General features: G+C 44.0%; 1 protein-coding gene across 7 annotated transcripts in view; it reads left to right on the top strand.

Moving 5' to 3' along the window:
• The window catches only part of myocd (myocardin), a 149,487-nt gene that overhangs the window by 131,649 nt on the left and 5,581 nt on the right, over positions 1 to 12,257 (top strand). For 5 of the 7 annotated variants that reach the window (XM_050060729.1, XM_050060734.1, XM_050060731.1 and 2 more), the window contains 9 exons: positions 2,592 to 2,776; positions 4,737 to 4,841; positions 4,978 to 5,294; positions 5,614 to 5,770; positions 5,866 to 6,384; positions 6,487 to 6,978; positions 9,371 to 9,511; positions 9,933 to 10,061; positions 12,076 to 12,133. In XM_050060729.1, the coding sequence (XP_049916686.1) occupies positions 2,592 to 2,776; positions 4,737 to 4,841; positions 4,978 to 5,294; positions 5,614 to 5,770; positions 5,866 to 6,384; positions 6,487 to 6,978; positions 9,371 to 9,511; positions 9,933 to 10,061; positions 12,076 to 12,133 (2,103 nt within the window). The remainder of the gene's footprint in view (positions 1 to 2,591; positions 2,777 to 4,736; positions 4,842 to 4,977; positions 5,295 to 5,613; positions 5,771 to 5,865; positions 6,385 to 6,486; positions 6,979 to 9,370; positions 9,512 to 9,932; positions 10,062 to 12,075; positions 12,134 to 12,257) is intronic. The other 2 variants (XM_050060730.1, XM_050060733.1) reach the window with 1 other exon arrangement.

The following is a 12,257-nucleotide window of genomic DNA, read 5'->3' as shown; positions in this document are numbered from 1 at the left end:
TTTTAAAAAGTCGTACCACCAAATGTAGACAAATTAATTTTTTACTCAGAATTAAAGTAATTCACAAGTGTTGACCTCCTCACCTTTACACTCTACTGGACTCCCACTGAACCCAATCTCCAGAATAAATGTTGGCACTATACGTATCGTCACATCATCCCTTCTTCCTGTTCCTGAGAAAGTCAGCTCATATACATGTGATCTGCATTAGGCCATACGTATGAAACGTACAAGTGCAACACGTACGTGGTTTGTAGAAACGTACAGTGCCAACATTTTCTTCTGGGGACAGGTCTGCTCTTTCAGTACCTGTTTCCTGTTTTTCCTCCTTAATGTGATCCAAATTTCTTGGCAGGAAAAAGTATTTATTTGTATTTCGTGCACAAAGAATGTTATTTACATATTTTAGAACATTTCAGAAAAACTCTTGATCCAGCCTGGGTTTCCAAGAATGTTGAGGAAAAGGCTTGTTTCCTTTTATATGAGGTGCGTTTACAAATGTATATTGTGGACTGAAGTGTACGGGCAGCCTCCTCCAGTCTTTGATTTAAGCAAGTGCACAACATGCATGCTTAGACACTTCATTGATTTAGCACCGTGCAAAGCATCGGGCCTGAGCTGTCCCACTGCGCCGCTCAGACCTCTGACTGTTTGCCTTCTAATCCTCAACATGTTGCTCACTGTCTCTATATCATTCTTGGCAGTGCGACTAGTGTTTTTTAGACTCTGATGTTTTAGAGATTTTATGTTTGCCCCCTTGAACTTCCAGTAAACATGTTGCGTAAAAGAAACGGTGGCCTGCAGTCAGCTGGTTTACACTACCTCTGCAAGAGGAGGGGAGCGCCGTTTATTGAGATGAACAGCAGCTGTATTTGGGTCCACCCATTTTCTTCCGAAGTGGCGATGTGTGTGTTTGAGTTCGAGTGCATCCTTGTGTGGGCGTACCTGTGTGTATGTTTGTACCCCCCCACCCCTCCTCCCTGCTTTTGTCTGTGCTTTAACGGGCCTCGATGGCTCCAGTCACCTACAAAGCTCTGTGACAGGACCAGGCTGTTGCGTTCCCCTCGCCTACAGCATTAACCCCTCACCTTAAAGCTCTATATCCCCTGACACAACACTCCCAACGATTGTTTCAACCTCTGTCCGGTAATTTTTGAAACTATGTGACCCGCCGTAACTTCTAAATCAGCCACTTGAAAAGCGGAAGTGTACACGGCTCGCAGATTTCCTGCAATTCTGCCATCTCAATCTCCCACTGACATCAAATTGTCTTAAAGACTCATGGAAACAGCATGTACTGGAGCACATGTAGCAGAGAGGGCACGTACTGAGATGAGCTAATTCACACATGACCCCTTCAGAGTGTGTGTTGGTGTTTGTGACTGTGGAGAGTGAATGAGTTAAACATGAACAGGTGGGAGGAAATGGCATTTAAGACAATGCTGTGCACTAAGCTGTGTGTGTGTGTGTGTGTGTGTGTGTGTGTGTGTGTGTGTGTGTGTGTTGCGAGGTCATTGAGTTGCACAGAATGGGCCTGGTGCTTTGATTGAAACCAGGGTCTGTTCCTGCCTGTCACATGTTTGGATACAAAAAGAGAATCTTATACCTCTCTGTGCACACACAAACACTGACATACACACACACACCAACCTCTACCCCTGGCTCTGTCCCGTAAGCTCTGTTAGATAGCCGCTCTTAGCTCATCCAATTAAAGCGTTGCTCACTATCAGCCAAGCCAATCAGGAGTGTGGTGGATGTGAAGAGGCAGTGTCAGTCTCTCACCCACGCAGCGTAACACCTCCGGGCTGAGTGTCGTACTAGGTGTCAGTGACAGACAGGCAGTGTGTGAATACCGCTGGTCACATAGGGAACGTGCTGCGCTTTGCAATGTGCATCCGAGCTGCCCACAAACAGGTCAGTGCAAACACAGGATCAGTCCTGTTAATCACTACTGACTGCAAATTAGCAGAGCCGGCTCGGCAACATAAGCAAACAACCCCAGATCTGTTAACACATTTTGATTGAGAAAAGAAACAAAAACAAAATCTGATTGGTGCACAGAAGTCAAGACATCACCTTTTCCTGACTTCAAACCAGGGAGAAGACACAAACAGAAACACAGAAATCTCTTTAAAGTGTTTTTACATAAGCAGAAAATGTTTGTATTTGTGTAGCGCACATCACTCGTTGTAAGAAAATATCAGAGCATTTAATTCAGGATTAAAGGCCCACTGTGCTTGCCATAGATGTGTGCACTTAGTTTTCCTGTGCACTGAGGGATTATTTGGAAATTTTGGATGCGCACACCTTCAGCTTTACCTCTAAATAAATTGCTTAAGACAATCTAGGTAAACTCCTGGCTTTTTCACAACCTGCCCGATCCTCTGACTGCTCATGTTTCTGGCTCCTTTTTTGCAACGATGCTGTGTTCACAGATCTCAGCAGGATCTCAGTGTTATCATCATCAATAAACAACTAAAATAAGGATCAAAGTATCACGTAAAAGCAGACTGTTATATCTTTTAATTTTCTCAGTACTCTTAAAGTAATGCATATTGACCCTTCCTTCTCCCTCTTTGCTTTTCTTACAGTAAACCACGGTAAGTTCCCCAAGCAGGAGGATTCTTATGCATTTGAGGAGGACAGCAGCAGTGAGAGTCTGTCTCCAGAGCAGCACCACAGTGATGAGTCACAGGGCTCAGCCTGCCCTTCATCGGAGGCTGTTGGCAGTACGCCCTCCTCCTCCTCTTCACCTGCCCTCACCAGCCCACGACAGGTACGACTCATCTGTCTCTTGACAGCACTGAGGTCAAAGATGCCTGAATTCCCTCCATCTCTGCTCTGTTTTCCTCCGTATGCTCTTCACTCTGACATTGTTGCGCCTCTCACAGCTGTTGCCACTGCTTTGCTTCTCCTTCCCTCTTGTGGTGTCAGAGTGAACTGCACCACCCTCCTCAGCCTCCTGTTTTCCACCGAGTGTTGGACTGAGTTGCACTAGGCAGGTGACACATTCCATCCTGCCTGCACAGCTGCCTTTATTTCCTGGCTGCTTACCTTTCACTCACGGTGACCTCATTCCAACGGTCGCACCAGCAACGGTCACTTGATTGAAATTCATGCCAGAACATGACTGTTTATATCGGTCAGACTTCTGTCTATGAAATGCTCCAACTGAATCATCGGCTCTGAATCAGCAACTGGAAATTATTGTTGAGAGCTTTGTGGAACACTTTCACAAATGAAACATCAATCTATGTGCATTTTTGGGTGTAATTATTCCATTTGGATTACAAACCAACTGTCTTGAAAGCAGTCCTCAGTTCAACTTTAAAGGAGAAGTTACTGCAGGGAAAAACTGACTAAAATTGTACAATCAGAGAAAACAATGTAATCAGAGTAAAAATATAATAAAAGGACAACAACTACCTACTTTAATTTACTTTTACCATATACTGTGAGCTGATTGGTGTGTTTTTGAGGGTTTATCCATCAAGCCATTGTATGATCCCTTTCAACTGACAACCAATACTTAACAGTTTACCAAATTAAGGATGAAGAGTAATTAAAGGCATTCCCATCATACTTAGTGTTTGGTGCTAATTAGTACATTAACTAAAATAAGCATTAAAAAGGTAAACATTTACATCTTAACAGGGGACACCATCCAGAGAGACAATCCACACTAATGTTTTGGGACCCCCAAAAAAATGTGGGGAAAAGGGGACCGTGATGGCCACTTACATTGGCACATTTTGCAGCGATAAAGCCCTGTGAACCTCCCATAAAGGCACATGCCATAACACAGCTGGATACTGTTAGTTAGGACAGTCAGCGAACTCCCCGCAACTACCATACATACAACGTTAGGTGTAAATGTCAGTCTTCTTTGCCTGGAGCCCCCAGAGTCAGTGATCACCACTGTTTGTTAAACAAGAGCATGTTGGCATTGTCACTGTGAGCATGTTAGCATGCTGATGATAGCATTTTGTGGAAAGCACTGCTGTGACCAAGCGGCAACCTGTGGGGTTGAAATATGAAGCCAATGTGGGAGTGCCAGAAACTACAGTTCCTCAAATGGCCACTTGAGGCTGGCTCCAGAAGTCATTTAATCCCCATAGTCCCCCATATGAACATGTCCAATTTTAGAGCTGAAACTGACATGTTTATAGCCTGATACAAAAAAATGGTTTTGATGTCGAAAGCTAATTTCAACATTCCTTTCAGCTATACAGGGGGTGAATTTTTAAATAGCTTACTTGTTTAAATTTTAGTCAGGCCTGTTGCCGCTATGAGTGGCTGTCTGCTGATAGTGTGCTCGGCGTCTTAGTCAGAACCACACTCTCGACAATGGTCACTTCTGGTTCCAAATATCCAAAATGGCTACATTAAAATGCTGATCTAGAGCCTTCAAAATTGGAGACCACAAACCAGTGGTTGAGAACAAGCTGGCCACATCCAAGTAGTGACCAAGTGGAGCTTCACACAGCTGACACTATAGTGAGGCTGTAGTCTTGCTTTCCAATAAGCCAATGGACTGTTTAATCTATAAAATGCAATAAATGAATAAATAAATAAATAAATGAATAGTGAAACATGCCCAGAACCACAAGTGCCAGAAGTCCAGTACATAAACATAATCAACATATAAATGTATGTTTGGGAAGCTGGTGTGTTAGAGTGACTCTGAGTAAACCCACTCAAAAAGGACTACATATAGTGTTTTTATTTGTGAACAGGGAGGCGCAACCCGAGACCCACCTGATCAAAGCCAGGATGAAGGGTTGTCTGGTGCCAACAACAGCCAGGCTACTCCCCCAATACCTGTTCCTGCTATCGTCAAGGTCAGCAACATTTAAAGAATTTACATTCATCATAACTTTACTTCTTAATTAAGTTACTCTTGTTGACTTAAAACTTTTTATTTTCAAATGCCCAGTTAAGACCATCATACTATCTCACCCTCCTTTCTCTGAGCAGTCCAAGACGTCAGACAAGAACCGACACAAGAAGCCCAAAGATGTGAAGCCAAAGGTGAAGAAGCTCAAGTACCATCAGTACATTCCTCCGGACCAGAAGGCTGAGAAGTCCCCACCACCCATGGACTCAGCTTACGCCCGACTCCTCCAGCAGCAGCAGCTCTTCCTGCAGCTGCAGATCCTCAGCCAGCAGAAGCACGCTCACACACATTCACAGTCGCAGCAGTCGCAGCAGCACGCACACACCCAACAGACTCAGGCCCAGCAGCGGCAGCCCGCTTTCAGCTACCAGCCTCACCCACCGACCCAAACCCAAAAGTGAGTCACACAGTAAATCTGATATATCTGAATACTAGTTTTTAAACCTGTATACTTAATGGCTTATTAGACAATTAGACACACTCCATTATAAATAGGTCATTAATAAAGGGTCATGAGGGCAATCAGCTACATTTAACAATCAGCAACATAGTAACTTCAAATTCAAGGCTAGCTGATCAATAAAGCTTTAGCAGAAGACTTATTAACCATTAATACCATTTGTTACAACATTTATAAAGGGTGCCTTATTAAAAAGCGGTTACTGTTGCTATTTTTACTTCACTACAACTAATCTACTAATATTTTGCCATTTCAGAGGAGCCAGTGAGCAGCTATCAGCTTGTAGCTCCAGTGCTCCATCCAGCCAAGCCAACAGTAATTCGTCGTCCCCGGTCAAGAACACGTATGCCAACCAAAGTAACATCTCCCCGGTCAAACCTGGGCCCCTGCCAGCTAATCTGGATGACCTTAAAGTAGGTGTTACAAAGTGACGTTAAGTTTTCAAAAAAGAGCCTACGGGACTTGTTGACTTGTTGATGTTGACATGCCTCTTTCTGTGCTATGTAAGGTTTCAGAGCTCAGGCAGCACCTGCGTATTCGAGGCATGCCCGTCTCCGGCACCAAGACGGCCCTCATCGAGCGACTACGACCCTTCAAGGACTCCAACACCAGCTCCTCGCCCTCGGGCTCCTCTGACATCACCACAGTGACCTTCCCCGTCACACCCACAGGATCCTTGTCCTCCTACCAGTCCCCATCCTCCTCCAGCGCCCTCTCCCAGGGAGGCTACTACCCTTACCCCAGCACCTCCTCCACCCCTCCCATCTCTCCGGCCTCCTCAGAGCTGTCCCTCAGCGGCTCTCTTCCTGACAGCTTCAGTGACGTGCCCATGTCCTCGCCAACACAATTTGCCCTCCAGCCGTCTCCAGCCCAACTCAGCATGGAGGACGGCCTGGGAGGGGGAGGACCAAGGGTGGGGGAGGGTGGAGGTATGGATGGAGTGGATGCTGAAAAAGATAAGATGCTGGTGGAAAAGCAGAAGGTGATTGAGGAGCTGACATGGAAGCTGCACCAGGAGCAGAGACAGGTGAGTAGACGGCACTGTACCAATCTACAATAACCTTAATTATCAAAATACATATATTTAAATATCGACTGACACATTCACCTTTGTCACCGTTCCTGCTAGGTTGAAGAGCTAAGGATGCAGCTCCACAAAAGGAAACGCTGCTATGGAGCAACACAGGACACCGCCCCTCCTCCATCTCACCCCTCCATGCACCACCAGCAGACTCCAGCCATGATGGGCCAGCACTTCTTTGGGGTGACTATCAAGCAGGAACCCATGTCCTTGTCCTCCAGCTGCCCTCTGTCCTCTCCCAAACAGCTGAAGAGCTCTCCTGGCAGCTGCATGGAGGATATTGGACACTGCAACAACCCCCTCTCAAACATGGGGGGCCCCGGTGGGCCACAGTGTATGGACACTTCCTCTGGCAGCCCCTCCACAATGTCCACTTTCCTCAGTCCACAGTGCTCACCACAAGACTCCCCCATCGGAAAGCCTTCCAGCAGCCCCCAGCCTTCATCTCCTAACAACCCCTACTTGCTATCACCTCCATTGGGGAGGGACGGCTGCGGTCACCCCCATCCCCAGAGCACTAACAGAGCACGCAACATGCAGGTATGATGTATTTATGGACACAAGTATCACTCTTAAATGTTCCGTGGAGAAGTCAGACAATGTATCTAATATTATACCAAGTGATAGAAAATAACAAGGTTGGAAATACAAATGTTCAATGACATGGCCACCTGCCTTGGCGACGTTGGCTGGTTGCAGCCAGGCAATGGCAGACGCCAGCTACCTAGAGCAATTTGCATTGATTTGATTGGCAGATAAGAGGCGGTGCAAATACAAATAAGAGAACCAATCAAAAACAGTACTCAAAATTTGAGCACATACTTCTTGATGAATGGAGCCTGTCTGGATGTAGGGACTGCTATGTGTAAGCCCTCCTACCCTTGATGGTTTTGCATTTAAATTTGTCCCAACAGCTTTGCTGATCTACATTTTTCAGAAATATGCCAAAAGAAGGTATTCCTGCATGGTGAAAAGATTCAAAGCAACAGAATGAATGTTATATTTTATATATGAGCTTTTTACCAAAAAGAATATTCGGATGGAACCTCTTTGTAATCGACAACATTTTGATTAGTAACTGTAATTTACACGTAACAACATGTAACAATTACACATAACTAGTTACTCCTCAACTCTGTAAATAAAATATTGGAGAAATTAACATTTTGACCAGTTGATGGTGCTAGAGGAAGACCCCCTTTTCCCCATGAATTAAAATCTGTCTTGTATCCAGATATGATCAAAGTCAAAGTGCCTTTATTGTCATTTCTATTGAGAACAATACAACAAAATTAAAAGTGCTGCTCTGTTAGGTGCCAGATTCACATATCTCATCTCATATCTGGGGCGGCAGTAGCTCAGTCCTTAGGGACTTGGGTTGGGAACCGGAGGGTCGCCTGCTCGAGTCTCCGTCTGGACCAAAATATGGAGCGTGGACTGGTGGCTGGAGAGGTGCCAGTTCACCTCCTGGGCACTGCCGAGGTGCCCCTGAGCAAGGCACCGAACCCCCCCAACCGCTCGGCGCCTCACCAAGGGCAGCCCCCTCACTCTGACATCTCTCCACTTTGTGGAGGTCCTGTTTGTGCATGTGTGTGTCTTTCGGACCTGTGTGTAATTGACAAGCAAGAGTGAAAACGTTGAATTTCCCCTCAGGGGGATTAATAAAGTAAATAAACTTTGAAAAAAACTTAGATTATAAATAAAAAAACTTAGATCATACATAAATAAATAAATAAATAAATAGATAAAATCAATCAATAAAACAAGAATATTACACATGGAGAAGAAGAGTCAATTATTTGTATTGCACGGAAGGAGCATTAGTGGTGTGTGATGTGTGTTATTGAGTCCATTCAGGGTGCGTATTGCTGTCGGAAAAAAGCTGTGATTGAATCTGGTAGTAGTGATCCGTAGCGCCTCCCAGAGGGCAGAAGGTGGAACAGATGGTGACCAGGATGCGTACAGTCTGTGATGATGGTTGAGGCTCTGCTGAGATAGCAGCTACTGGCGATGTCATCAAGGGAGGGGAGAGAACAGCCGATGATTTTTTGGGCAGTTTTTATTATCCTCTGCTGAGCCTTCTTGTCCATCGCAGAACAGCCAGCATGCCAGACTGTGATGTAGTACACCAGTATGCTTTCAATGGCAGAACGGTAGAATACCACCAGCAGCTGTGTATTCAGACCATCCCTTCTCAGAAGCCTCAGGAAATGCAGACGTTGTTGAGCCCTTTTCACCGCAGCCGTGGTATTGACAGACCAGGTGAGGTTATTGGAGATGTGGATGCCAAGAAATCTGAAGTTCTGAACCCTTTCCACACATTCATCCCCTATGAATAGTGGAAGATGTTCCCTGCTGCGCTTCCTGAAATCAGTTTAACCTGATCACATTTACACTTGGTATTAATGCGCATTTCAAGTGTCCACATTGAGATCTGATTAAGATCCAGTCACTCTGTCCAGGACCAGTCCAGTGTTGGCTTCATAGATGGCTCAGTTGCGATTGTCTTGACTCCATCCACAAGTGTCTTTAATATCCATAGGTGTTCCTCTTCTTCTTCTTCTTCTAGCTCGCTAACTGGCTAATAGCTGCAACCTTGCTGGTTTGGCACAGTCCCACATAATTACTAATGTCTGCCCATGTTGTTGTTTGTGGTTTGAAAAAAAGTTGTATTTACACTTGTGTTTAATGTGGTCACAATGCATTCCTGACCACCCATGGTGGTTTGGCTGATTGGATCACAGTCCATCTTAAATGTAAACAACTATCCTATTGCAATCCAGTCTACCAAAATACATTTTAATGTAAGGTGTAAAGGTGGTTGAAATGCCAATAAACCAAGTCACCAATCATCCAGTGGAAAATATGATGTTGCCTTCATGTATATGATATGATAATAACGTGGTTCCATTTTACTTTTGGCTAACTACAGATGCAGCAGAAGAACGGTGGCCAGGCGGTGAACTGCTCTTATCCTTCTGACCAAAGAGCCCTTCAGGGAGTCTTTCCCAACTCAACTGACTGTGGCCACAGTGGCTCAGCCAAGTCTGAGAACCAGAATATGCAACCTAAGGTAAACATTATGTCGATAAGAAAAGCATTTGCAATGTTGTCACGTCAGTGTCATGTACTTCTGAATCATCTGAATCACCTCACGTTCACGTAACCGTTTTTCTCTTTTCTATTCATTTGTGATCTGTCTCTGACTCCATATGATTGTCTTTTGTTATGAGGTGCATTGTCGCTCTTGTCATATCTCCGAGTCCCTCTGTTTTCATCACATATTCCTTCACATGTTGGTGACTTTTCCTGTACGAGAACACAACGCCAACCCTTTCCTTTTTTGTTTAATGTGATGAGATGATTCGACCACGAGGGCCTGATTAAAAGTTCTTTTTGCTTTTTAAAAAAAAATCTGTAGTACACTCACATTTGGTAAGCTCCCCTATTCTACTTGGTGGGCTAACGTCACTTTTCACCTATGTCTCATATAGATGTCAGTAATGCCCTCTCCTCGACATGTTGGCTTAAAGTGCCAGGTCCCTCCCCCTGCCTTCAGTAGCTCAGATTCAGATGCATCATGCTTAAGACAGCCCCCATGCTATGAGGATGCAGTGAAGCAGGTAAACTGGAATTCATGCAAAATTCAGTAGATAATGGCTGGCCAGAGATTTTATTGACCTATCGGCGTTGCTCTAATCCCACTTTTCCTCCTGTCTCCTCTTTTTTGTCTCTTTCAATCCATCACCTGTATTGCATCTCTTTTACTCATCCATTTGCTTTGTTCACTGCACTAACTTTCCACCCTTTACCAAGTCTGAAGCAGATTGCTGTTTTAGTTATACAAACATTTTTTGAAGGCAGATGTAATTCTTACTAGTTGACCTGAAGCTACTAGAGCCCAACCGATAAATTGGCTTGACTCAGCCAATATTAACGGTACAGAAATGTCAAATATGTTTGAGGTCATTTAGAAACAGGGTCTCTTTGACATAGTTCGCAAACAGAGAGCACTAACAAGTTTTTCAACTGTAAAACATACTGCTCAGTATGTATCTTGGTCACAGAAAAAGTCTACAAATCTTGAGGGAGCTGTGTACGATATTCAGAGCATATCTAAGATCCATAGTTGTCTGCATATGGTTCTCAACATGGAGGTGGCTGAGCCAGCAGCTAGCAGTGCTTACTACAATAACAGTGCTAACAATGGCAACAGTGCTAACAAGCCCCCAGGAACAGTGCAAGGCTTTAAAGTCAATTTTCCACAGTGGCCAAATGTGGAATTACACTGTCCAGGGACGTCACATGGTGCTATAGAACCCCAAAAGACAGTCAGGATTTCATCCATTCAGTCCGGTAGCAGTGTAGAAGTAGTGTAGAATAGTTACACGATTTAAATCATTTTATCCCCATTCATGTTAACAGAGGGCTAAACTGGAAGTAGCCACTCGGCTGGTGGAAGTTAGCAGCTCAGCAGGTTAAGTCTCTAGTGTGCTTGCGTTATGGGCCCTACAATGTGGAAGATCCTGGAAATCAGGCTTTTTTGGCTTCATGCGCCACTAAGCAACTTTCATAAGAATGAACAAGGTCCTGCCTCCAACACTGTATCCAGTTCTCTTTATACATCCATGGTGTTGACATAGCTAACAGTGTTAACCAGGAGGGAGCCAGGGGGGGAATCAGAGGGTGGGCACTACGCTTATGCAACATCGCCATGGGTTGGGACAGTGTTATATGCAGTAACTGTCATATGAGCACTGACAGACACACATAGGGACTCAAATGCACTAACACACACACTTCCGGATTGTCTATCACAACAGCAAACAGAGAAACGTTGAGAGAGAAACTGGGATTACACACAGAGGTAGTGTGACTCAGTTCTCTGCTTAGAAAGCCAGTACTCCACTTTATCTTTAAATAGCAGGTTGTGGTTTGCGGCTATATTAATGCTCTGAATGTCATAAACAGCTCCTTTAAGGAATTCTTATCAAATGGTAAAAGTTTATTCTCCAAAATACTGCCCAATATATTGTTCTTGGATTTTTTTTAAACTGTTATATATCAATGTTTATGTAGATCTCAAATCCAGAATCGGTCGAGCTGTTATAGCTTCCTGGTGAAGAGCAACCTCTTACAGTCAAAATCTATAAAATATGAATGGAATTTTAACCACAACTTTGGTAATGTTGTCAGCAACGAAAGTTAACCAACGAGTTTAACTAGACACTAAAGCAGTTTGACACTTGTTAACTAACCTAGAAAAGCTAACATTGTTCACCCAAATGACAGAGAGAGAAAGGGGTATAGCGGTATACTGTAGGTGTGCTAGCTTGTGTACAAATGTCCAAATTTCTGTCTCTGAGACATCTCCACCCCAATACAATGGGTGGAGATAGAATTTTGTCTGTAGAGAAAGTGTGTCTCTTTTCGTCTTAAGCTAGTTTTTATCTTGGCAGCTAAACTGGTGTGTCTCCAAGAAAAGTTTGTATTACCAAAACTCTCTGCAAGTCTTTGTGGACTGCTTGAAAGCTTGCATATTTTTCATATACAATCCTTTATTATAATTGGATTGAATTTTAATTGTTAAAACATTGTTCAATTAATAAAAGAATCACTTTCTTATTACTGTTACAGCAACTGACCAGAAGTCAGCAGATGGACGAACTTCTGGATGTGCTGATAGAGAGTGGAGGTAATGTGAAATTCCACAGATTATTAGCATAGCTAGTAGTGCACAGGCATATGCAGGATGGTTTAAAAGCTACATATAAATCACCAAGTGCACTGTCAACACAGTGTGCCCCACACATTGGTAT

This window comes from Epinephelus moara, chromosome 13, assembly GCF_006386435.1.
Source record: "Epinephelus moara isolate mb chromosome 13, YSFRI_EMoa_1.0, whole genome shotgun sequence".
Lineage (NCBI taxonomy): Eukaryota > Metazoa > Chordata > Actinopteri > Perciformes > Serranidae > Epinephelus > Epinephelus moara.
This window is presented reverse-complemented; position numbering and strand designations above follow the sequence as displayed.